At 36.7% G+C, this 27381-nt stretch overlaps 2 protein-coding genes across 4 annotated transcripts in view; both read right to left on the reverse strand.

The window, feature by feature from the left end:
- The window catches only part of tfeb (transcription factor EB), a 33981-nt gene extending 15339 nt beyond the window's left edge, over window positions 1-18642 (reverse strand). For 2 of the 3 annotated variants that reach the window (XM_084395032.1, XM_084395030.1), the window contains exons 1-2: window positions 18412-18642; window positions 5421-5513 (exon numbers count right to left, since the gene is read on the reverse strand). The gene's annotated coding sequence lies outside the window, so the exon portion shown is untranslated. Of the gene's footprint in view, window positions 1-5420; window positions 5514-6799; window positions 6928-18411 lie in introns of those variants that run through there. The other variant, XM_084395031.1, reaches the window with a different exon arrangement.
- Window positions 18643-20042: 1400 nt separating this feature from the next.
- Window positions 20043-26813, reverse strand: tmem183a (transmembrane protein 183A). The gene is made up of 8 exons (XM_084395212.1): window positions 26496-26813; window positions 26309-26398; window positions 25094-25258; window positions 23968-24127; window positions 23369-23549; window positions 23185-23265; window positions 22948-23103; window positions 20043-21433 (listed from the first exon to the last, which is right to left on the reverse strand). The coding sequence occupies exons 1-8, from the start codon at window positions 26557-26559 to the stop codon at window positions 21248-21250; spliced, it is 1083 nt and encodes a 360-aa protein (XP_084251338.1). The 5' UTR covers window positions 26560-26813; the 3' UTR covers window positions 20043-21247.
- Between the last annotated feature and the right edge of the window lie 568 nt (window positions 26814-27381).

The following is a 27381-nucleotide window of genomic DNA, read 5'->3' on the forward strand; positions in this document are numbered from 1 at the left end:
TTATGTTCTATATAGTATGAAAGTTGGACGTACTACATCTGCCATGTTGTCATTGTCACGTGCCATACGACATCAGTTGCATCGATTCACTTCCATTTAGAGTGATTTCCACAATTTGCTTCGGGTTCAGTTGATAATTGCTTGCAGTTGAAAGCTGCTTGGTTTGAACGTGACTTCTGTCAGAGATGTACTTCACACATTGCAACACTATTTAAAAAACAATCTAAGCAATCTGCCATTGGCCTTACAGCTGGTCCCACCCCAAGTTACACCATTGGTTGAGTCAGTGTTGTTGTGTCGGGCTGATCGGGATTCAAGCAAACAGAGCAATGTTTTGATAGTGCCACACAGCCACAGTATTTATACTTTTCAAAAAGTGGTAACCCGATAATTATTTTCATGTTATGATCTATATTAAAATTATATATTATTTTGACAAAAAAAAAAAAAAAAAAAAAATCGTTTTAAATTCTACAAGTGAACACAACACTAATGCACAGTATGAATAATGGATATTCATTTTATACTTTGCTAAATATTACATTTAACAGTGTTTATATATTAATTTACCATAACTGAAAAGATAGGAAAATACCAATATTTAGAAAATCTCTAATATCAGCCAATACCTACTTTTCAAGGGAATCAAACTATCAATAGCTTACATATAGTCGTATCTACCTCTTAAATGGGAATAGGATTATTTTGACATTGAAAAATACTTAGGCTAAGTTGTAAGTATGAGCAATAGCTTTGGCACATGACTAGGTGGCAATTTATAACTTGTCAAATAACTGGTAAACATTTCCCAGTTCTTCCAATGAAGAAACAACCTGATGGCTTGATTGTTTCTCAGAAGTCCATTGAAGAGTCAGAGTTGGGTGTTCTCATATCTTGTATCAACAAAACATTTCAGGCTCAGCCCTGAACATAGTGACGTATATATCCGGCATATACTGACGCTGCTCTATGCGTAAACCACCTCCTTTTGTGACGTCGCTCTCCCACACCGCCCATCAGCGAATGCCAGGCATACACTGCCCCGATGGAGATGCATCCAAACAGAGCCAGCAATCAAAGTGCTCCATTGTCACAGTAGCCAGTGAATTCATGGCATCTCTACATCAAATGATGAAGAAAAAAATAGAAAAAGCCACAAAGCTTATGCACATACACACAAACAAACCTGCATGCTTACCAAGTCTCATAGCATTCAATATGTCACTATGCCTGTGTGCCGCCTTTAACACAGCAAAGCTCAATACTGCTAAATATTATAGATCTATTATATATTCCAGAATTGGTTGCAAGCAAACATTTTATTTGCATGATGGAAAAGATGCATGTCTTCCTTAATTGGCAAAGACAGTGATAAAGAATAAAATCAGGAAATGACATGAGTCAGACTCAAACTCGCATTGCCTACACAAACACCATATGTCAGAGCACATGCACTAACCACCAGGCAAATACTCAAACAAATGTCCTAAACATGACAATTCTAAGAAACATGCAAATCTGAAAATGCCCTCAGAACACCTGTGTGTGAATACTAATGCAAGAATACTAATACACTGCCAACTAGCCCCTGCTACCAGATAATGTAACTACACAAAATGATACAAAAACATCCTTACGTATTAACGGCCATTTAAAAGTTTATTCGGACAAAAATAAAACAATTTGCAGGGAATTTGAAACATATGGCTACTATTTCATCATAGCATGACAGACATTTCCAGGGAATGGAATAGCTTGCTTAGGTCATCATTATTTCCTAGAATGCAATGAGCATTAGCCAGAGTAGCTAAAAGTGATCAGTTTGTGTTCAGAGCTAGCGTCTGCAATATCATTCACAAATCTGAGATTTGGTGAGAAACTGCTGCTTATATGCAAATATGAATATACCTCATAGTCGTGGGGTTTTGGACACTGCAGTAACCTGCACAGGAATGGTGGGCAGGGGTCTGGTAAAGGACCAGATTATGTTGGCTCTTCAGTTTCAGCCCACACTTGATTTACCATCCGCCCTCTCTAGCAAAGCAGTGAGGCAAGCGGAACCAAAAATAACACCCACACTTTCTGTTCCTGTTTGCTGAGACACCCTGTTCCCTCAGGGTAATAGACTGCTGCAGTGTAAAATGACTCTGCAGCACACAGCGAACTTTCCATGCTCTGGCCAAGTTATCCGGCATGTTCTAAGGATTCACGCTCGCACATTGGATTAACACTCGCCGGGATAATGCTAGGTGGGATGGGTAAGGACATCACTCAAGTAGGAAGTTGAACCTTTTGGCAGTGTCTTCACAGCACCCTTTTCCTTCCTCTTTTTCCTCAAGATAATCAAGAGCTCAATTACTTTTGAGTTTTGATTTGGTACAAACCAGGTCACAAACATTACAAGGAATTCAACTGGAGCAGATAATGACAAATGGCAGATATATATTGTCAAAATAAATAATCTACAAGCAAATGTAGGCATCACAACATTATAGTGTAAAGTATAAACAAAATGGACATTCATTTTGAGATTTGCTAAAGATTGCATTTAACAGTGCTATTAAAGTAATGTTTTTAATGTTGAACTTTTAAGTTAGCCTAATCGTTACCGATATGCCACAAAATAAATGATAATTTAAAACAATTCTGCATTTCTTCTCTTGCTGGTTTCCTAATCTAGTTGTCTAATAAACCTAGCATTGTGTACTACAATGATAGTTGGCTCTCTGATGAATGCTTTGTTTTCCCTCTGTAAGTCGCTTTGGATAAAAGTGTCTCCTAAATGCATAAATGTAAAAAACATAAACAACAACTTAAATATAGTATTGATATATCGTGCATCATTTTTTATAAATTCCATACAATAATCACAAAGATGGCAGAGATTTTTAAAACAATATGGAGCACTTCGATTGATAAACTGAATATCATCTAGGGTCTCATGATTTCAAGAAAATAAAAAACAGAAAAATCCCCAAATGATGCTTGTGTCATGTGCAGTGTGGTCATGCCTTTCGGGCTCCCAACAACACAGCGATTACCTCACTCGCAAACTCATGCAATCAAGTAAATAAACATCACTAAGACTTCTGCTTTTAAAGTCACTGATTCTGCTGTCCTCATTCCAAAGCTGATCTACACGGTTTCATTTCACTGGTGATTGACAATAAGAATGGAGAAAATGCCAATTTACTAAATATCAAAAGAGAACAAACACTTTCAGGTTTCCCTGCTTTCACGTGAACAAGACACTTCCATGACATCCCCTACTTTTAACTCTTTCCCTGTCATTGATGGAGTTTTTCTGTCATTTATTAGCTTTTCTGTCATTTATTTTAGCTTTCCCGCCATTGACAGATTTTTTTCCCGGCAATCCATGTTTTCACTGTTATACGGTAGGGGTGCTACGACACATCTTCTGAAAATGTGCAGAATCTCCGGATCCAAAAACAAGCAAAGAAGAAGCGATAAGCATTGCTTATGCACATGTAAGCTAACATGATCATCAAACATTAAACAGCATAGAAATGTTACTGAATGAAAGTCGAACCCAGGAAGAGGTATAGGACTTTGAAGCTTTGGGAGTGTTGATGGACTCAATCTACTCAGTCTATATTTTGATCATTGTTTTGTATCTGAGCCGAACAGAAGCAGTGTTTGACAAAAACACAATTTTCTCAGCTTTTTGTTCAAAATGTTGCTTTTTTTATGAAACCTACCTGAATTATTTTTTTTCATGATCACATTCAAGTGTTGATAAAACAAAAAGAAGGCATAAAGCTAGAATAAAATGAAATATGATAAAAAATGTTTTAAAGCAGAGGCACTGTTCTCTTTATATATATATATATATATATTGTATGATCAGATATTCATCCAACAAAATATTCTGGGTTCCATGAAATTTTGTGAAAATAATCAAAAATGCTGTCGCTGTCTGGCAACTTTTCAAAAAAAAAAAAAAAAAAAAATTCCTGGTGGGGAAAGAGTTAAGTGGTCATATGCTGGATTAAACGGATTGCTGGATTTAGTCCAAGAGGCAAGACAGCTTAATCCTGACACAGCTGTCACAATACATTACACACAGTATGTTTACTTTCTACAACACAGCTGGTTTTTCCAGACAGTTTTAAAATATAATGTATATAAAAAAATAAATAAAAAATGTATATATATATACAATTAAAATAAAAGTATATTTTGTTTGGCTGCATTTTTTTTCACAGAAATATTATTACTATTTAAAATAACTGTTTTCTATTTATACATATTTTAAAATATAATTTATTTCTGTGATGGCAAAGCTGAATTTTCAGCATCATTACTCCAGTCTTCAGTGTCACATGATCCTTCAGAAATCATTCTAATAAGCTGATTTGCTGCTCAAGAAAAATGTCTTAATATCAATGTTGAAAACAGTTGTGCTGCTTAATATTTTTGTGGATTTTTTTTGGATTCCTTGGTGACTAGAACGTTTAAAATAATTTATTTGAAATAGCCTTTTTTATGACTTTTTATCAATTTAATGCATCCTTACTGAATAAAAGTATTAATTTATCTAAAAAAAAAAAAATGTAGGCCTATACTTAAATATACTAAATACTAAAAAGTATACTAAATACTTCCTCTCAATACCACCAGTAGTTATATCTACAATCTAGAAAAAATAATAGTGGAAATACAAAACTGAGGATGACACTCATACATTCCTGAAATGTCACTGTTGTACAAGTGTGACAAGATTCTTGATCAAATCTAGAGCATTGTCAAGCTCAAATATGTGCTAGTGTGTAGACTAACTTGATTAGATTCTAACTTATCTAACAACTGCAATGACCTGTGAGTGACTTCTTTCAAAATGTTCAAAACATACACAAACAACATGTTTCTAAACCTCGTTTCTACCGTCTTTGCCATGTCAATTACTATGTGACCTCTTGACTCTGAAGCAGTGGAAAATATAATTGTTTATTATTATCAGACAATGCTGCTATTGAGAAGTCTGATTAAAAATAAATCATCTAATATTGCAAACGCTGTGGTGTGCAGTCAGAGCCACGTGCAAAGATATTCATGGACTTGGGAAGGATCATAAAAAGTTTCTGTTAGACCAAGTAAGATTTAAAAACAATGTTTTTTTTATATAAAGCCCTTTCATTTGGGTCATTTTATTCTGAGGGGGCACTATATTTACTCAACCCATGTCACTGATTACTCACTCTTCAACAGGAAATCATAACCCAATACGACCTAATGCAACTTCCAACTTTGTCGGCACTTACGGGAAAATACACAAACGACCCAATGGATTTTCCTAACAGACAAGCCCAGTTGCACTTGGACACACGCTGAACGCTGCATTATCCACGGCTTTCTGTGCCTTTATTCATTTCTCTCTGTGAGAAATATCTCACAATTACCTCTTTGTGTAGAAAGTGCTGAAAGTGATCTGGGTGTCCTCCACGCGCTGCTCTCTACATGACTGGGTGCCTGCCTATGAGTGGGCTGAAAAACTGGAAGAGAAACACAGAGATGTGTATTAGTGGCCATGCTTTGTCCAGTGAGTAACATGAAGAGGTGTCCGGTTGTGGATGAATCGGAGTGATGAGAATACTGCAGATAGCTGCGGCTGTGCTGTTACTAGCGGTCAAAGTAACAAGGCAACAGGTGTATCGCAGAGATATATATATATATATGCACAGTTGATATCTGGGTCAAACCATGAAACATCTAATTAAACTTCTTTCCAAACTGTGAGAATTAAACTTGTACAGTGCATTCATTCTTATAGACCCAACAACTCTGTAAAGTTATTCTGCACAATGACGTGTAACTCTGAGTATCCATGTTAAAGCTGATGATAAAGATTTTATAATGTAACCACAATCTTTATATTCAGTGTAATCCAATGATCTTAGAGCAGATTCAGTACAGGAAATGTTTTTTGTTGGCCATTAAGCTCTTGAAATGCTTTTATACTGCTGATATTTAAATATTTATTGTGAACTATCCCTGTAAAATAATAAAATAAAATAGGGACTACAGTTGAAAAGTAGCTCTTAAATAATACTGCTAATATTCAGATGCTATTATTTATTGTGAATTGTCTTTGTAAAAATAAAATAAAATAAAATAAAATTAAATTTGGACTAGAGGTAAAATGCAGCTCTTAGCATATAATGCTAAATTTAAAATGCTTAACTTTATTCTCAATTGTCCATGTAGAAAAAAAATAATCCTGTTTTAAAATGAGCGAGGCGAGATCAAAATTGAAGGTGGCACCAGACCATTTGAAAAAAATCCTTTGTTTGTCTTTCTAATGTTTTGGCTAAATATATTATGCTTTATAATTTTACGCAGTGGTTTTTAATGTTATAGCCCTATTGTGTGAGTGCCGTGAAACAGCATTGAAACTGCACAAACAACTATCGTTCTCCAAAGTGCAACAATGGAGGTAAACTCTGAGCTCTGTTAAACACACTTTACTATATTTATACCTCAAAATCAGCACAGAAAAGTCCAAAAAGTCCAGTGACTCCATGAAGACCTGCTTATGGGTCTCTGCCACTGATTTATCCCACAATACTACGACCATCATCATAAAAGCTAGTACAAGTCAAAACGACCTATAAACTGTTTAAAATAGCTCCACTCTGTTAAGTGTGAGACTTCCAATAAAACACATTTCCCAACCATTGAGATGACTTTCACTAAATATGTGTTCCCATTAATATTCAAGCCCGCTATGGGTCGTTGATGTCAAATTACACAAATCTCGGTAATGATTCACTCTTTATACCTTATATGCAGCTGTAGACATGCAGTGCAAATGAAGAAGGCCGGTCAATGATTATCTCGTCCTATTCACCACAAATACACAATCCTCATGTAAGTCCAAACCCAAGTGGCGTCCAAACAGAATGCTTAGCCTTCATGTTGAAGCGTGGCTCTTATACTAGAGACTAGACTGTGCTGGCTGACAGCGCCGCCACTCGTGACCAATTGCCACAGAGAAAGAAAGAGGGAGAGCGATCAACAGTCACAGGGAAATCCTTAGTCACGAAGCCTTACAGTACAGTGTCCACAACTTCTCTTCTTCTGTCTATTACCTCCTCCAGTTCCCATAAATGACCCAGACCCTGTGAGCTTCTGTGAGAGAGGAACAAGGGCACTTTATTGTCCCTCATCCCTTTCCTCGAGTCCTCTTCAGTCTCCTCTGACTTTAATGAGTCTGGGGGAGTGTGGTGAATCACTGGTTAGGCTAGGTCAGCAAAACACTCATGTGGACATGCGTGTCAACACACTTCACATGACTATATCTGGACTACTGTGAGCTATTAGGGAAGTGACTTAAAATGTGATAACTGCTGCACGATGTTGTCCCTCAAGATATCTTCACCGCAAGTTGAAGCATGCAGATACACTTGAACGTCACATGAATGTCTACTAATTAATTCGGCAGAGGTTTTAATCCAAAGCGACTTGCATTCGAATTTGTGTTTTTATAACCAGTTCCTGAGAATTTAAACCATAACCAGGGTGTTGCTATAGCATTATGCTCTACCATTAGAACATGATGATGCTCTGATATGGTCTTCAAGTTTTACATGATGAAAGCTTCACATACACTACTGTTCACAAGTCATCATTCTTTTAAATGTTTTTGAAAGTCTCTTTTGCTCACTAAGGCTGCATTCATTTGATGAAAAATACATTCATATTTTTGTAGAAACCATGATTCACTTTTTTTCAGGATTCTTATTAAATAGAACAGCATTTAATTGAAACAGACTACTGCCACTTTTGACCAATTTAATGCATCTTTTGTTGAATAAAAGTGTTAATTATTTTTTTATTTTTTTAAATACTGCCCCCTAACTTTTGAATGGTAATGTACAAGATGTTGCTTTTTAAGATAGACGCATCATACAATAACCGTTTGATTTAATGAACAAAGTTACTTTTTTGGTAATTAAAACGGTCTAAAATGCAGAAATCCCCATTCACATGTCTAAATTCAGTCAGTCCAATTGAGTCACACTTCATAAAGATCATTTGCTTCCTCATGTCGGTCAGAACCCTGAAATATTAAATTCTGTCATCATTTTCTCACCCTCATGTTGTTCCAAACCTGTATTACTTATTTTATTTTTTGGAACACAAAAGAAGATATTTAGAAAAAAAAGTGTTTTTCTCAATACAATGAAAATGAATGGGGTTCAGTGTTGTTTCGACCCCAACATGCTCCATTTTGTATTGAGCAGAAGAAAGTGTCGTACACGTTTGCAATGACAAGGGGGTGAGTAAATATTCGGGCAAAAATGTGAACCTTGAATGAAGCTGTGAATGATTCTGCTAAATGCTAAATTGCAAATGCTTCGATTCTTGTCTTTTAGGGTGTGAAAAGTCAAATGTAATGGAAGGTGAATTACTAGAAAGCAGAAAACATGATACAGCGAGAGCTTTCCTAACATGTAAGATCAAGCCAAAGACATTAAGGTGCTGAATTAACATTCCATGGTGCTTTCAGAGTAAAATAACAGCTGTGAAACTGTGTCTCCCCCTAGTGGTCATAAAAATAGTCAAAAAAATATTATCTAAGCGGTTTATATTAAGTGAAAAGTTCCAGTAAGTGCCTTTGGTAAAGGCCACATGTGCAATTTAAGGAATGACACCACGATTTTGGGCCATCAATTTACTAACTCAGCATGTGTAGTTAACATACAGAGGACTATCAACCATTACCACCAAATTTATGAATCACAATCAGACAAAACAAAGACTGATGGAAGGGTGAGTTTAGAGGAAGCGAGATGTCAGTTACAAGAAATGACTATTGCATTATGCCTGAATAATTCCCACCTCTGCTTTAGATCATGTGCACATATAAAAAAAAGATTTCTGCATTATGGGGTTCTGTGACATTTGGAGGACCAAACTTATCGACATATAAGGTTTCATTTTTTTGTTATAGATAGCTTAATTGCCAGTATACCATTGGTTATAGAACAAAATTGTTATAATGAAAGATTTAAATGTGCTAAATTTACTAAAAGCTGCATATATTTTTTACATTTTTATTCAGCGAGGATACATACCATTTATCAAAAGAGACCGTTAAATCATTTATAACATTTCAAAATATTTCTGTTCCAAATAATTCCTGAGCTTTTGAACTTGTATCCACAAAACCATTAAGCAGCACAACTGAAATATGTATTGTGCATCAAAGCAGTATTAGAATGATTTCTAAAGGGTCATGTGACACTGAAGACTGGAGTAATGGCAGCTGAAAACTCAGCTTTGCCATCATAGGAATACATTTCAAAACTGGTAAAATACTACATTGTTTATTTATCTGCCCAACATTTGGGGAAAAAACTGAAAATAAATTGGCAAGTGTCTTTATTTGTATTTTCGCTGCTTCCCATGACCCATAGCACTCATCCAACACTAGAGAAACACAATTACAGTATATACCATATACAATGCAAAGAAGACTAGCAATAAACCAAAGTTACCAAAATAACAATGAGACAGCAGAGCGTCTGTGGCCATTTATGGAAGTTTACAGATTCTGTTTTGATGGCAAACTAATGTGAAAGTGCCTATCACAGCTCAGCCTGGGCTAACCCAACATAAGGCCATTTTAAACCATTTTCACACAAAAATACATGCATTTTCAATTGCGTCTACTTCCTGTTGTGATCACATGACTACTTTAAATAGCTCCATTAGGGCTTTTAGTCCAAAAGAGTGCACATTTAGAAAATATAGAAATGTAGATTTTTCATGTTCACATCACATTTCTTTAGTGAGAATGATAATTTGTATTAATTTTAAGCTAAATTATGCAATCTGAGAAGCTTTGCACACTCTCTCCCATCTCACTATACTGTTACCCGTCACATTATACTCACCATACTCAAAGATAATAGTTGTAAACAAAGTCACAGCAGATCAGCTGCTTCTCTGAACAACAAGCTATTTCGTTCCTGAATGAATCAGCGTTTTTGAACGAATCAGTAGAGTAAATGATACACATACTGAATTCGGAATCACATACTATTCTTACTATTTATTAAAAGTAGTATGCTAAGTATGCTAGTCTGCTGTTCAGAATCCGAATTCAGTCACAGTCATTTGCTCTATTCCTATCAGCGTTTTGAGCGAATCGGTTGCATAAATGATTTAACTCACTCAGTGATTTGTTGACAAACTTCAGTCTCATAATATCATTAATATCATTGTAATTGCAGTGTAAATGCATTCATGCCTTCTGAGCTGCATTTAAAAGTCTGTGAAAATACATCTAAATCTAAATGCGACTTCAGATGCAGCTTCTGTGCTACCTCTGGCTTTTGTTTACTGATCTCATTTGATTGGTAATAGCCCTATTTTGTCTTTTTATTCTTTTTTTCTAACTGAATGTATTGATTACATTTAAGAATTTGACCAAAGATATGACAAAAAAAACAATAAAAATACCTCTAGTAGTAGTTTTGATATCTTCTCGCTACTGAGAGAGCACCTCCTGTATTATGTTGTATTGTAATGGCTATTTAATATTACCTCCTCTAAACTTTGACTGGGCTAGGCATGTTGCATATTAATTGTTCTAGGAACTACAAAGCATAGGCCTAGTTTACTTGTGCTACTCTATAATGATGTTGTTCTAGTTGAGGTCATTTGTAGAGGGCCTGAACCGTGACTAAAGCCCAAGGGCCCACAGCCCCCGATATACTTAAAAAATTGAAGAACGAACGGATGCGATGTAATTTTGAACAAAATCAGGCCGAAAGGAAGTTCGTGTGGAGTTTTGGGAGTTTGAAACAGCTTGCCAAAGCAAACTTTCTGGAAAAGTTCGCTACAAACACCTTCGTACTACAATTGGTCCTTGGCGATTATATATAATAGGTAGGTGTGCGTGGAGGCTCCGCCTTCTTTCACGTGGAAATCTTTTCCGATTTATTTCTCCTGTTCAGTCAGTCGAGATCAGACGTCTGCGAGTGAAAACATGAACACACTGAAGAGCTGCTTTATAGCAGAAAATGAAGTTGTACTTCTGATGAAACGAGAAACGAGATTTTAAGCAATCTATTGTATAAAGTGTTATATAAATTAGCGTTATCACAAGAGTGCCGAATTGCAGAGCTGGGCAAACATATCCACGTTGCTATGATCAGATGCTTTTCTTATGCTTTATTAAAATGCTTGCTGACTGTTTTTATTTACATATTCATCTAAACTTTGCTCTCAGCAGAGTGGGTGGCGTCAGATGTTTGTTTCGCTCACAAACTTGGTTTTACCCCTAAGAAAAGAACTTCGCCGTGAGTATATCGGGCCTTAAGTCCTGTCCTGCTCAGCAATGTCACAAACCTTTGATTATGATTAACTGAAAACAAGCAGTTTATTTTCAAATGCATTTAATTATTCTAAATTTGATTCTTAACATTAAAAAAATATACCCCCATCACCTTTAAGCTTCACTGTATCTTCCTTTCTCTGTGGGCTTCTGTGATCAATTCAAAGCTCTGTTTTTTTTTTTCTATGGCTTTGTTTGGAAGGTGCATGATGGGTAATAAAAGGCAGGACACCATGCATTTCCATTCAGGGGCTGTGACCTCTGCAGAGTACTAAAACCACCGGTGACCTTTCCTCTAAAAAGACCTCGCTAGGGGGCTTTTTAAATGATAAACAGACAGAAAGAGTTACGCAGATGCAAACTGTAGCAAAAGCGGTTTAAATGGCTTGTTGACATTCAGCATGCGAGACAAGACCAGCCTTGTGCGCACACACTGAGGCAGTTTAATAAACTAAATACAGACAACAATGTATTTATTTACAGTATTTGGGCCATGGAAGGAGTGTTAGAAACAAACCTGCATTTCATTGGTCTGAACAGCTGCGGGCCTGTTGCAATGATCCAGCTCCTGTGTAGGAGGCCATGTTTATGACCAAGGAACTGTTGTGTTCCTGACAATAGCCTATGGAAAGGAGGATATTTCTAGACCCTGACTATGTCTAAACCAGCTGGTCTGGCATTTCTATTACTTTCCCTCAGTTTTTCTGATCAGGAGGAAACTTAAAACTTGTGCATTTTGCAATGACGTTAAAATGTATGAGGGGGATCCCAAAGTTACATATTCACGGTCTGCTTGTGGAGTGTTTTTGTAATAACGTAGGTGTTATTTAAGCCTGACTGAATAAAAAGTTGAAATTTTCCAATATTATATAATAATAATATATATATATATATATATATATATATACATACATACACACACACACACACACACACACACACATATATATAAAAAAATGATATATTATATTTATATAAATATATATTATTAATTATTTTCTTCGGTCTGTTTCAGGCGTCAAGTGTGACCTCTAAGTGAGGAATACCAGAGGGTTAAATTGTTGGTGAGGGCTTAAACAAGAATGCTTGGAGATCAGCCATCGGGCTCTTTGGGAGATATGTTGAGAGATTAGGAGCGTTGGTAGCGGTAGAACACTGTTTGCGATTGTCAGTGTTGCTTATTCTGCATTACAACGCAGGATCCACCTCCCCCACTCAAAACTAGCAGCATTTACGTGACAGTATGGCAACTATGCCTGGCTTTGGCCTATCTGGCATGTGTGTGGAGAGAGAAAGGTTGAGAAAGAGAGACGGGATGCTTTGGGACCTTAGTCAGAGGGTAAAGAAAGCAACCATGTCCATGTTTAGCTGTGTGAGATTTACAGGCCAGGGTGATGCTGAAATAAACATTGTGCATGCTGTGAGACAATTTGGGAATGAGAACAAACGAATGTCATTTCAATTGTTATTATTACACAATATGGTAACTCAGTGCTAGCGGAGGACAACTGTACACAGATGATGCCAATTAGACTAAACAGCACAATGTCTGGTCATCATTATAGCTTATTTTGGTCAAAGGCTCAAACACAGTTTGTTTTAATTACATAATCAGATTGGAACTGGAGATTACCCAACACTTCCCATGTTTGTACACAATATGCATCAGATGGTAAGTAAACAGGCCCTGCCACATGAGTCTAGAACAGTGGTTCCCCCATTGTCAAAGCCCCTCAAGATATTTCTGGAACTACTGTAATGAAAAAGCTGCTAATTTTCAAAATAAATAAAAATACAAAATTACAGGAACTGTCTCAATATATTAAAATAAGTTAAGTTAACTAATTAAGTTAAATGAAATATTGATTATTAAAGCATCACACACATGACCAGCGTCGGCCAATAGTGAGCCAACGTTCTGACGTACAACCCAGAAGCGCTGCGCTGTTACACTATGTGAACTCACTCAGAGGCCCACACAGAAGAAAATGAATAGTTGAATAAAGTCGTTATTTTGTATTATTTTTTTTTTTGGCGCACAAAAAGTATTCTCGTCGCTTGATAAACTCATGGTTGAGCCACTGTAGTCACTTGGACTATTTTAAACATTGTCTTTACTAACTTTCTGGGCCGGCAAGTTTCAATTACAGAGAAGCCTATGGAGGAGTGAGACAGCTCTCAGATTTAATCAAAAATATCTTAATTTGTGTTCCGAAGATGAACGAAAGTCTTACGGGGTTGGAACAACATGACGGTGAGTAATTACTGACGGAATTTTCATTTTTGGGTGAACTATCCCTTTAAACAGGATATTGCGCTTCTGTATACATAAGAACAGGACCGCCTGGTCGGGTTTCAGGTTGGATTGCATGGCTACAGCTTCCTGAAGTCATGAATTAGGCTGCTACACCACTAGAATAGAACTATTATGAAATGTGCACATTAAATGTTGCAAATTACATAATAGATCAAATCAGGTGCTTTTGAGGATTGTGTCCAATAGTTGGTTAAGCATTTCAATTAACGTTAAAGTTTAGGATAGATGTTTAAAATGGATAGTTCGCTTAAAAATTCCAAACCTGTATGACTTTTTTCTGTCTTTGTCCAGAAACAAACTGTTTTTGTCCATACAATGAAAGTCAATGGGGTCCAAAACAACAGTGGACCCAATTGACTTTTTTTATTCATGTAAAAAATGGACAAAAGTAACTAAGACATTTTTCTATATAATTTTTTTTGTGTGTGTTTGACAGAAGAAGAAAAAAAGTCATCCAGGGGTGCGTTTCCCGAAAGCATTGTTAGCTACAAGTTCCAATGTTACTAACATAGTTCAGCATTTTCCCGAAACCATAGTTCTAATGAACATTCCCAAACAGCAACGCAAACTTATGTGGTTGGACCTTGGAACTACAGCTCTCAACCTGTGAAGCATAGTTTCTTGTTAAATGACATGGCACTGGCACAATAAGCAAGCTAGCACTCAGTATATTCTATATACTTCATTCGATTTAAATATATATACACATTTTAAGCTATAACTATATTTTAGTGTCAGCAATCAGCACCGTTTTATAGAGTGTGTAAAATGCGCAAGGGAACTCCAGAGTATAACGAATGCGGGAAACCGTGATGAACCAAACATCAAATAAAGCAAAATGACACGGCACAATGAGTACTTCACTGTTTATGTTCCGTGTATGTAACAGCAGCATCTCGGAGATCTCGAATAGATTATTTAGCAGAAGTTATTATAAGTTATAGTGTGACGGCATAAGGACAATATTGTTGAACCAATGTGGTTCAAACCACAGATGTAGAAACAGTTTCAGAAACATTACTTCAACTAGTCACGACTGTTTCCTGAAACTGGTTTGAATGATGTATCGTACTATGGTGATAATAAACAAGTTACGAACATCATTGGTCAAACCGAAACGCACCCCAGGTTTGGAATGTCATGAGGGTGAGTAAAAGATGACAATGTTCATTTTTGGGTGACCTAGCCATTTAAGACCACTACTAAATAACTGCTTTGCAAACAGCCTCTTTTTTATGGATCATTTTATAATTTTGCAGTGTCATGTTATTAAAAACTGGTCAAGTAGACACCACCAGAATGAGTGTCTCATCCATTTTGAATCTTCAGTTTCGCTAAGTTACAAATCTCTGCCCATGGCGAACCGAGAGGCTTGCTATTGGTCGGTGCTGCAAATGTGTAAAAGTTCTCAAAAACTTGAACCCAATGAAATTCACATAAGGAAATGTCTTTGCCACTGGAACTCCCTCAGGCTGATGTCATCAGAGAAGGAGCGCCATGGACTCTTTTCACATTTCCGGGTGGAAGCGGAAGTCGTCATAGTTGGGTAAACGTCTATAGCGGTGAATAAGAGACTACATAAAATATATTTTTAGTGTTCCCATTTGCTCAAATATCAAAAGAGAAACTCCACAATAGTGTTTTCACAACTTTCAAAAAGAGGGCAAAATAGAGAGAGATTGATAACGGCAGTCAGAAGAGAGAAAGACGCCAATTTTACCATCACTCCCATAGCCAGTGTATTAGAAACACCCTCACCGCAGCGTTAACTAGTTTCTTGTAATTTGATGTACATACATATTTCTAAAAATGAAAATATAAAAAACATTGCAGGATTACGATGTTGATGCATGTTTAAACACATCATCTGTGAAAAGGGTCCATTCCAGAGGGGGAGGAAATGTTCACATTTTGACTAAAGATTACAAAGACAAACAATTTTGTCTGTGGATTAACTTGCACTTAGTAATGTGAGCTAGCAAACAGGGTCCATTTTGATTCCATGCAGAATTTTAGGCTAAGATTCATCGCAAAAGACAGGAAATCGTGGCCATGTCACTCTAAGCTGACCAAGACCGCAGATTTTACGTAACCAAAGATTTCTTTTAAAATTCCTGAAACCGTTCTCAGACAGCAAAACCATGGCCAAAATCTGTGCACCGGACTTTAGAAACAGAACAGAGAGCTGTATTGTCCATCGTACATTCTACTTTCTCAGTCAGTAATGCCTCCGTCATTGTTGAGAACAGCTGTTGCATTAAATGGCCCACTGCTCTTTCTCTCCACGCTCCATCAGCTTCAAGTATCGCCTCAGAGTAGCATTGTGAGAACAAGCAGAGAGGAACAAAATTTGGTTTCACATTTACAGGAAAGGGTTACATCTACAAAGCAGGCTTTTGGCGCATGATTTGGTGTAAGAGTTGGCTAAAAAAAGGCACATCTTGACCTTTCTTTTTTGAAGTGCTGGCCTGAACATACGGCGCTAGTTGTTCAACCAAACAATACTGAATTACAGTTAAATCAAATGATGATACTACAACAGTCATTTAATTTAATTTCCCTTTTGACTTATGTCACAGTCTATACGTGAAAAAGGGAAGGAATTTAATACTCTGTTCATTTGTGTACACCAACGTATTGTTCCACTAAAGTTCCAGCAACTCATTTTAAGTCAAGACGACGGGGTCATGTCTAGAATTAACACAAGTGTAGTTTATGTTCAACTAAAATGCTTGACTCAAAGGCAGCGTAATGGAAACAAAGAAACAGCAAGCCAACCCAAATACTCAAATGCACAGTAACACATGTGTTTACCGTTGTCCTCGCTGCTGGGTGTTTGTGTGTCCACAGGTGTGTGGGAGAGGTGAGTGTTCTGGAGTTACCTTTCATCAGCCATACTGTCTTCCTCTCAGTGTATATCTGATTCAAGTCACTCAGTTGCATCAAAATAAACACATAACTGCCGCCTAATGCTCTGACTTTGTTTGGATCACATGCACCGGTCAAACGTGTCGGCGCGTGTGACGGACAAGGCTGTAGTGCCACACCTGCGACAGGACTGTGTTTATCTCTTACCATCAGAGAGGATAGATAAAGCCTCCAGATTTCTGCTGCTCTCTGATATGACCTGCGGGTGAACTTGATTTTCTGGCATGTCAAAACATTTCTCCTATGGATGATTCAGCTGAACCACAAGAAGCAGCGGCGGGAACGGACAGGCCCATTCAGTTGAATGAGAAACGCAAGAGCCAGAGGCTGAATTTTTCACTTGTGTGAAAGTCAACAAAATCAAAGAGAAAACTAACTTACCGAACCTAACTAAAGTTAAACACAACCGTCCTGTCATGTTTAATTCTCGCAACACAATTATTATGTTTTTTTTTTTTTTTAAAGATACATTTTCAATATTGCATCAGCTGAATGACTAAAAGAAAAACTATATATATTTCTCACAGCCTCACTTTTTATTTGAGAAAAAATTAAATATGCAGTTAACGTTATTTAAATGCTTTTAATTTTCCTCAGTGAAGTTTTGTGTAGGATGGCAGAAGGGAAAGACACAATGATAAACAAACAAGGGATTGATTTGATACTATCAGTTTCACTGAGGCAAAAACCTTCATTGTTCACTTTTACGCTTGACTAAATCTGAATACTGGATTATACAGTAGTCATGTACTGTTTTTTTATAGTGTGGGTTATCTGATACTTGAACCAAACCAACGCTATCATAAAAACACCTAGCTACTAACTTACAACTCTCAAACAGATTATAATGACATTGTGGTTGGGATTAGTGACAGAATGACTGTTCACTACACAGTGATTATGTCACCATACTGAAAGTAAGACCATCAATGTAGTCATTCACATGCACAACAATATCCCGATTAATATTGGAATATATAAATTACTACTATATTAATATTCATATTTAAAACATCGCAAAATATTTTTTGGGGTGAGTACGTTTATTCAGAATATGCTCGTTTTCGTAAGAAACTCTTAATGACACTAGATGGAGCTCAATCAGAAAACTAGCATGCGCATATAAATGTGCGCATATGGTTAATGTGTTCTCTGATACAGATCGGTATAGCCATACTGAAGTTGTCATGGTCTCAGTTAGACTAGGAAGTATATTCAGATGCCTTGCTTAAGCTCCCTATAAATAACTTGCGCGCTATATTTGTACATTATGTGTAAATAAATAGCTTAAACTTTTAGGGGACGCATATGTGGGTGTTTGCGCACGCTGCGCTGTTCGCATTACATAAGACGCTGTTTATACATATTTAGAGTTTATGCAGATATCAGCAGTAGCCTGTATGGCTCTGTGCCAATAATATAAGCACATACAACTTGCAATAACCATGCGTTATGTCAATATATAAACACTAGTGAACAGCATCGAAAATAAATATATATTCAATAACAAAAATAAAGACGTCACGGAGCGTAGACAACTTGAATTTAAGGCATAGCTAGTCATTTCAAGCATTACTAAGTTTATGAATATACAGTTTTGAGTCACTTTTGGCTCCAGTAAGAGTCAATGACTTTCAAAAAACGAAAAGCATACGCACCAACTGCGTTTCTGCCTATTGTTAACATGTAAAATATGTATGTAAACACTGTCGCTGTGGAATAAGCTGGAAATGAATGCAACTCAAGCAGAGGCAGACTTATTTAGACACAAGAGTGGAGCGCAATGGGCTGTATCACTTACCCGCTGAAGGTCAGAAAGTACAAAGTTGGGACGTAGTTTTTTGGAAAGGAGCGGCAGTTGTGCAGACTTCAAGTCAACCTGGTATCAGTTCCCTCTACATTCGTATGGAAGCGAAACTGCGAAAGAGCACCGTTTACAACTTCTCGATAATTTCTGCAGAACTCACTCACTCCCCTGTGTGATGTGCGATTTGTTTTCTCACTGCGCTGTGATGTGACAGCGCTGTGCACCAGTCACCTGTAGGCACTTGTGACAGCCGCATCCACCAATCACAGCGCGCACAGAGCATTGTGGGAAATGTCGTTCAGTTCGGACGATGTTAAAGGATGACTGTAAACATAACTGTGCGTGTGTGTGTATTTATTATGTAAACCTTTGAAAATACTGTTCAGCAGTGCCAAAAAAAATTATACAAGCAATTATACTCACTTTCTATGCACATTTATGAGCAGTTTTTAATGTTGTTTATGTCTATGTGGTGTTTTTAATATGCTTTAAGACAAACCATGTGCAAATTCATAAGTTAACATAACTTACGTCACAAACTACTAACCAATCACATTAGTTTTATTCAGGCTTTAGCATCTTTAACTATGCTCTGAAGCAGGGGCGTCTCAAAAGAAGCCAGGTTATCCTGATACATATTTTTCTGTTTACACACATATATACATTACATAAACTATGATGTTATGATGAACTATTATGCCTTTCTCCATTGACATTCTAAGTGGTTCAAAGCGTTTCTAAGGATACTGATTTTTAGAAGGAAGCTGTCTGACTCTGAGATGGCAAACGAGAACAGGTTTGTGTCACATAAGCAACACATTATTAGCTGTTTAATAGCAAAAGGAAAAAAATTATATTAAATCACCTGTCCTAAAGAGCGATACATAAAAAGCATTACCATTCTGATACCTTGACGTTTTAGACGAGCCTGTATAATTCACTCTTCCCAATCCGTTTCTGGTTCAAACATATATGGCTGAATTAAAATAATATTTCCACTTGCCATTGTGCAGCGTTTACTACAGTAAAGTTGACTGAGTGGATCTCTAAACTGTTGCGAGTGAGTGGAGGCGGAGCTCATTTGCATATTCATAGTTCCGTGTATACTAAACGAAGCAAGGGTGTAGTTACAGTCAGGCTATAGGCATGAAGAAATATTTTTCTATTTCTATATTGAGTTTTAAGGGATAAAATTGACTACAGGAGGACTATAAAACAATTGTTCAAAATGGAACTAGATTAAGATCAAATGTTGTTTTACTATTATTTAGAATCTTATATTGTCTATAAATTAAGGGATAATGCACAGTCAGCCGGTTACTAGTGCAAATAAATTTAGCCAGAATGAAAAATAAAAGCAGAGGCAGAGCAGCTGACTGTATGTTATCTCTCACTCATTACAAAGATATAATCTTCATTATGATTGGTCATTTGCAGCATTCAGTTGTCAAGCATTTGTTTTATGCACAGCTGTTCTTAACTCCAGCAAGTATATAATCATACAGTGTATAATTCAGTGGTATTACAATCAAAAACTAGCAACATAATCAGACAAACGCCACTGTTGTTTCAGCTTGGCCCACCGGGTGTCAGTATATTTTCCCATGCAGGACAGAACCACAAAACAGATTACAGCTCATTTTATTTAATAGCGCAAAACATCAGTGTCCTCTGATGCAACTTTCCAGTCTAAAACAAAATGCTCCAAGGCTTACAAGAAACTGAATTTACTTCACAAACTTCTATAATTTGATTATAATAAGGAAATAAATTAACTGATCATCTATAAATTTAATAACTTCTTTATCACAAACAATATCATTCTTTTAACCAAGACACTTTAATATCTACAACACTTAGGAACTCCCTCGCCAATGCAGTCAATTAGAACCCCTTTAACTTGGCAATCATGCACTGTAGCAAAGCCGAACTCATAATGGCCCCAAAGAAAGCACTGAACACATGAATTGCCAGCTTTTCTTCCCTAAATCTAACACCAATCTAAATGTTATTCAAAATGGGTTAAGCTACACCTCCCCAGCGCAGCCTTAAGAGAGTTTTCTTAACACTACGATTTTTTTGCTAGATTTGAATGTTCATGTTCATCCAGTTAACCAAATCACAAATTTGCAGAGACAGTGAAAAAAAAAAAAAAAAAAAGGAAAAAAAAAATTCATAATCTACAGTTCCGGTGAATCTTGGGAATGCTACAGAAGACAGACAAAATCAACCAACTACAAAAATCACATATGATTCAAGATTAGAGTCATGCAAATCCGACTATTCAACTTTTACGATGACTTGATGCTGAATTACTAAATAACTTTCAAAGGAAAGAAAAGAACACCATGTACTTCTGATGTAGATGTCATATTTAATTAGATTTTAGTTTTTTTTTTTTTTGCCATACACGAAAACTGAGGGAGGCAAGTTCAGTCTGTTCAGAAAGTACATTTGTGCACTTGGAACTTGATCATTCAAGATTTTTTTTTTTTTTTTGTGGACTAAGAAAAAAAAAAAAAAAAAAAAAACAGGTTGAAAATTGACAGTATGACATCCCACTTTGTTTTCATTTATGTCAAATTAAATATGGCAGCTACCCGAACTATTAAGGCAATTTCCTCCTACAATGTCCTGAGACCTTGAGTTAGGACTTCTGATCAAACTGAAGTGTCCATAAAAGCAGCACACTAAGCGCAAAGCCTAAAAGTCAACAGAAAAACAAATAGTGACTGCCAAGCCGACTCAGGACTTTATGATTGGTTGAAACAGGCCCGAATTGTCTTCTGCAATATTTCTATAATCCAGAAGGTTGGTGGAGTTCATCAGTCTAATTATATGAAGATGTGGGGTACTGAGGGTGCCACCAGTCCAGGAGACGCACGCTGTGGACAGGGTCCAGCACTACCTGCACTCCCTGTTCACCCCTGAGCTTCCTTCCTCGAATGACTGGTGAATCCTGGAACTCCAGGCGCACTCGGTGGTGCCTCATGTCTGTGCTCACGTTAATGTTGAACTGAAAGACAAGGAGCGAAAGATTCATTGTCATTTATGACATCAGCATGACGACTTGTGAAAATGCAAGTAAAAACTTCAGCAAAGATGAATGTGGCACCTTCACCACTAGGCATAATGCTGAAGTTCCTCTGAGGCTATAGATTCAACACTACAAATATCAAGTGACATCCAGCTTAAATAATGGAGCAGGTTACTAAAGGCTGGAATTTACTACACAACTTTTAGGGAATTGTACATTTGCAGACTTTGTAAATGGCTACAGAAAAACTGGGCATCATTCAATAATAGACTGAGGATCAAACACAAACAGATTATCAGTCGTTCCGAACCCGAACACAACAAACTCGTGCAGAAATGGAGTTCTCGGGGACGTACAAATAAAAAAATAATCCCAGAGTCTGAATATACCTACTGCCCTACTATTAAGTGTGTGAAAAGAATTGTACGTCTAAATTCGCAGTACTCATTAAACAGTAGGTGCAAAGAACCCGGATGACCTACTACTTCCAGCAATATTCTGAAGTAGAGCTGAACGATTAATCGCAATTAACTTGAAATCGCGCTTAAACCGATTTGGCTTATTGCGATTATGAAATCGCAAAGGCTGCGATTATGTGTTATGCGCACCTGAGTGACGTACGGCTCTGTGATCAGTAGTAAACACTGCTCCGTCTGAAAGCACTGCGAGTTTGAGTCGCTTACAACGTGAATCTGATAAAGCAACACACGCCAAACATCTTTCCAAACATGAGAAGCATTTATGAACCTCTTGTCCAACAAATTAAAGCGTTTCAATCTTCTGTTTATTCAGCTACAGCGATACTATAATGCCCGTAGGGATTTCCTGTGCGTTTATCTACTTTTGCTGGGCATATTTGGAGTTTCTGCGCGAGAGCGCCCTCTGGCTTTCAGATAAGGCACCATACTGATCACAGAGCAGTGCTGCACTGACAAACTGCGCATAAAATAAATTGCAGCCTTTGCCAAATCACGTGCGGGTTAATTTCGATTAATCGTGCAGCCCTATTCTGAAGTGCGCATTTGAGGGACACTTTACTATGGGAGAGGAGTTGTGAATGGATTTAAAGCGACAACTGATGCCGGAAGATGCCGAATGTTGTATGGGCGAATTTCACACATTCACAATATATAGAACATTAAAGGGATAGTTCACAGTTAATGGGCCCCATTAACTTCCATAGTATTTTTGTTTTCTTTTTCGATACTACGGAAGTCAATGGGGCCCATAAACTGTTTGGTATATGTGTACATATTCTTCCAAATATCTTCTTGCTTGCATTTAGCAGAAGAAAGAAATTCATACAGGTTTGGAACAACTTGAGGGTGAGTAAATGACAATTGTCATTTTTGGGTGAACTATCCCTTTAATGATCTGATGATTAGATTAAGCAAAAGGATTACAGATATATAGTATAGCCTACTCCTGTAATTAAACGATGTTATATATACATAATAATAACAACATGTTAAATAGATTATCTCATAACTCACCAAAGTTAATGTCATGCCCATCACAACAGAAGTAAAAATGAAATTGAGGGTAGTGACCCGCAGTAGATAACAGTCTGAGTCTGGATTAGTGTGAACATCTTTATACTGCTTGGGCAGCTGAAGTCCCATACTACATCCATTTTTGCTCTTGGTTGGCTGAAAGTTAAAATATAATGAAATTAAAACAATGCAATCATCTCATATTCTGCTTTTACAACTATGTCGTTGTGGGCATACCAGTTTCACAAACTTGAAGTTGAATTCCCACATCGGCTCTGACCTACTTCCAGAAACTTTGTGGATCCAAAACAATAAACACTATAGGAACAAGAAAGGCATCAACAGAAAAATCCTCACATTAAATGGGTGAATTAAATGAAATTAAAATGAAGCATTTAAAAGAGAAAGTACATCTACACACCTTGGAATTGAGGAGTGTAGTAGGTGTAGATTCAGGAAGAGGAGGGCTTTTGGATACACGCGAACTAAAGGGTTCATATAAGTGAAAAAGCGAGCGAATCACACGGGCACGAAGACAATGCATCCTTGCGATAAAATCAGGCTGAAGGCGATCGGGGAGGTCTGCATCAAGATTATAGTGCCTGGGGAAAGGTAAAAAAAACATCAAGAGGGAATTTAGTCATGCATAAATACCCTGGATGGGGAAAACAGAAATGTCTAATAGTGCACAACAGTGCCCGTATACATTTTCAGCAAGCTTGGCTCCGAAAGAATCTTTCCCATTCCTTTTTCTCATAGGGATTATAAAAAAGTCTTTGTTAAAGAGTTATGACATGAAAAAAAAAAAAAAAACAGCTACGAGGTGAATCAACATTACAAACTTGAAAAATGGGACAAAAAGACAAAGGTACTTGTGCACTTAACAGCTTTAACGAGGGACAAAAGGACAATCCCATGAAGCATTGTGTGAATAACAATACAATTAAAAACTAAGGAGAAATTAACCCGACTGTTGCAATTTTACTAAACATGTTAAATAATCTTTTTTTGGCAGCCCACCTTTTGTAGAGTCGTTTCCAAAATGCAGCAGTGCATGTGGCAGTCCACGCATTCTTGCAGATCAAAGAGAATCTGCAGACGTCTTCTGGACGAATGTATGCAGCAAGCACAAGCCAAATATCAATGGGATACTCCTCTCCATCTATGTTTTCACTGTGTTCTGACATTCATAATGACAGGGTTTACTTATCTCAACAAACAAGAAAATTAATAATTTTAGAATACATCAGAACAGGGATTCCCAAACTTTTTTGGTCAGCCAAACCCCTTTTACAAATGAAAGAAGTACCCCTTAAGGTAATATTTAAAGTAAACTTTTAATTTAATATTTAAAATTAAAGGATAAGTTCACCAAAACATTTTTAATTCTGTCAATTACTCAATCTTGTGTTGTTCCAAACCCATTAGACTTTCATTCATCTTCAGAACACAAATTAAGATATTTTTTTTAATAATAATAATAATAATAATAATAATAATAAGTAGTAACATTTATATAACGCTTTTCTTGGCACTCAAATCGCTTTAAATATAAGGAGGGAATCTCCTCAACCACCACCAATGTGCAGCATCCACCTGGATGATGCGACGGCAGCCATACTGCACCAGAACGCCCACCACACACCAGCTAATTGGTGGAGAGGAGACAATCAGTATATATGGGGATGATTAGGAGGCCATGATGATCGACAGAGGTTAATGAAACCTCAAATATTTCTATCCCTCTTTTGAAGGTCTTTTCAGTCAAAACTCTGGATTTCTTTTACAATCTTCTCTTGAAGCATCAAATGAATCAAGCGGTGTAATCAATCGCTTCATATCATGAACAGATTTAATTTAGGCTTTTATTCATATACTGTATTAACAATTGATCAGTGAACATACATAGAGCACTCAAATATGGTAAACAAAAGTTAAAGCATGCTTGTTTGTTTCGAAGTCTGGAACATGAGAGAGTAAGTAATGAAAGAATTTTAATTGTTGGGTGAACTAACCATAATAATAATCACATGTATAAATATCACACACAAATTTTTTTAGTTTTCATTAACTCACAAACCCACTTCAGTTCCCTCATAAACCCCAGTTTGGGAAACTCTGCATTAGAAAACTCACTAGTGGTTACCTTTACGTCTTTTGTTTTTCTTTTTGCTGGACCCTTTGATTTCATCCCCTTCCTCTGAGTCCAGTTCGTCACTGCTCTCATGAACTGCGTTACTCACACCGACTGCAGACGAGAGCACTTCCTGCACAGGACCCTGTGATGCCTCGAGTCCACGGAGTAATTTCACTGAAAAATAATAAAGATCACTGGTGTTTTTTTTTATCTTAAAGTGTCAAATGTCATCATAGCAATTTATACTGATAATCTCAACATACTGGATAACAGCATCTTCTAAATAATCTGAACTAGAGGTGTTCAGTCCAGCTTTTGGAGATTTAACATCTTGAAGTAGAGTTTAGTTTTGTTTTAATCAAACACACCTGAATCAGGTAATTAGGCTGTAATTGTAAATTACAAGCAGGTGTATAAAAGGGATAGTTAACCCAAAAAATTCTGTCATAATTTACTCACCCTCATGTTGTTCCAAACCAGTAAGACCTTTGTTCATCTTCAGAACACAAATGAAGATCTTTTTGATGAAACATGAGAGCTTTCTGTCCCTCTGTTGACAGCTACGCAACTACCACTTTGACGCTTCATAAAGTTCATAATAAGATCGTAAAACAAATCCATATGAATTAAGCGTTTAGTCCACATTTTTTGTGGACGTAGGCCAGTCCTGGTTTATGCTTTTTTTTCTTCAGCCTGCATTATTTCAACTTTTGCGTTTAACATCAGAATTTGTGGTAAAAAAAACTACATTACCCATGATTCTGTACAGAAAATTCCACCAATTAGATTGATGTAATTGAGTCAGCCTCTCTGCAAATACTCGAATATTTGAGAACATATTATATGCATATTTTGCAATAAACTTATTGTTTCATATTTAATCAACATGTTTCAATGAGAAGTTTTTAATTCAATTATGCTTTTTGCAATGGTTCATGGGATTGTAGTTCTTTCCCTCACTAAAGCCTAAATAAAATTGTAAAATTGTAAAGTTGTGATTCACCTCGTAGCTGTATGGCTTGTTTCATCAACTCTTAAACAAAGACATTTTTTAAAGTCCTATGAGAATAAAGAATGGGGAAAAAAAAAATACTTCCGGAACCAACGCCACTGAAAATGTGGGTGGACACTAATGCACTCTATTGATATGATCTCAAATGAGTGACAGGCTGTCCCGCCATGATTGCAATTATGTTATGGTGACTTTAGTATTTCTGAATTTACCTTCTTTTTCAATTGCATTAACAACAGCCTTTTTAACTCTTCCTGACTTCACGATGGCTGGATCAGCGTTGGCATAGTCAGCCACAGTTACTGTGAGAAAAAGATAAAGGAATACAAAAAATTAAGTTGACATTAAAGTGGACCGCAACACACATCATAACATCAGCCCGTCTCGCTCTATTATTACCTGACTCCGAGCAAACATCCTCGGCTTTAAATTTCAGCCGTTTTCGGTTCCCTTTCTTGGGCATGACGAGAGCGGGGGTCTGTGGCCGTTTATCGAGGCTGTGTGCCCTGCCATCTTTCCAGCAGAGGTAACGAAAACCCGATAAAAATGAGGGTGAAATTAAAGAAAGCTCCTCCAGGATCTTCAGCCATTATGGAACTGACACTCAAGGTCGCGTACATTCTCGCGAGATCTCAGCGGGCAAACGACTCAGAAGACTGGACGCTAATTGGACGCAGAAATCATATGTGAGATGAATCGTCCAATCAGACGGTGTATATTCATAACCCCAGGCTTCAGAGAAAAATATGTACGTTTAAAACCATGACGTCATCTCAGCTGTTTTTTTTTCTTGTTGAAAGTTCTTGAAGTACTAATATTTATACAAATAAATATATTGGAGAGTCACTAAACATTAAAAAAACCACTGAACCTCGAGAAAAGTCATTTTAGGAGGAATTTTAAACGGAATCCTTTTAGATAAAAAGGACAAAAAAAAAACACTTTCTTTTTTTGAACAAATTTTCTCTTCTTTTATTTGTACTTTATTTAATCTAAACCATGTTTTAATGTTCTTTTTTTCTTCTTTTTTTTTTTTTTACTTTTAGTTAAACTTGATGCCAGTAATGTTAATTAAACAATGCACAAAAATGCAACAAAATTGAATAAAATACTGTATAACATTTAAGAACAATATTATAAATATGTGATTTGCTACAAAAGATGCATGACAAAAAAAAAATCCCTTTTAGTTTATTTTATTTTATATTATTTTAACACTTCGTGATAGGTCTGTCATTTATGCACCTGCCTACCGCCAGAGGGCGCTGCGCGTGACAACATTTCT

The sequence above is a fragment of the Rutilus rutilus genome (assembly GCF_951802725.1).
Source record: "Rutilus rutilus genome assembly, chromosome: 22".
NCBI lineage: Eukaryota > Metazoa > Chordata > Actinopteri > Cypriniformes > Leuciscidae > Rutilus > Rutilus rutilus.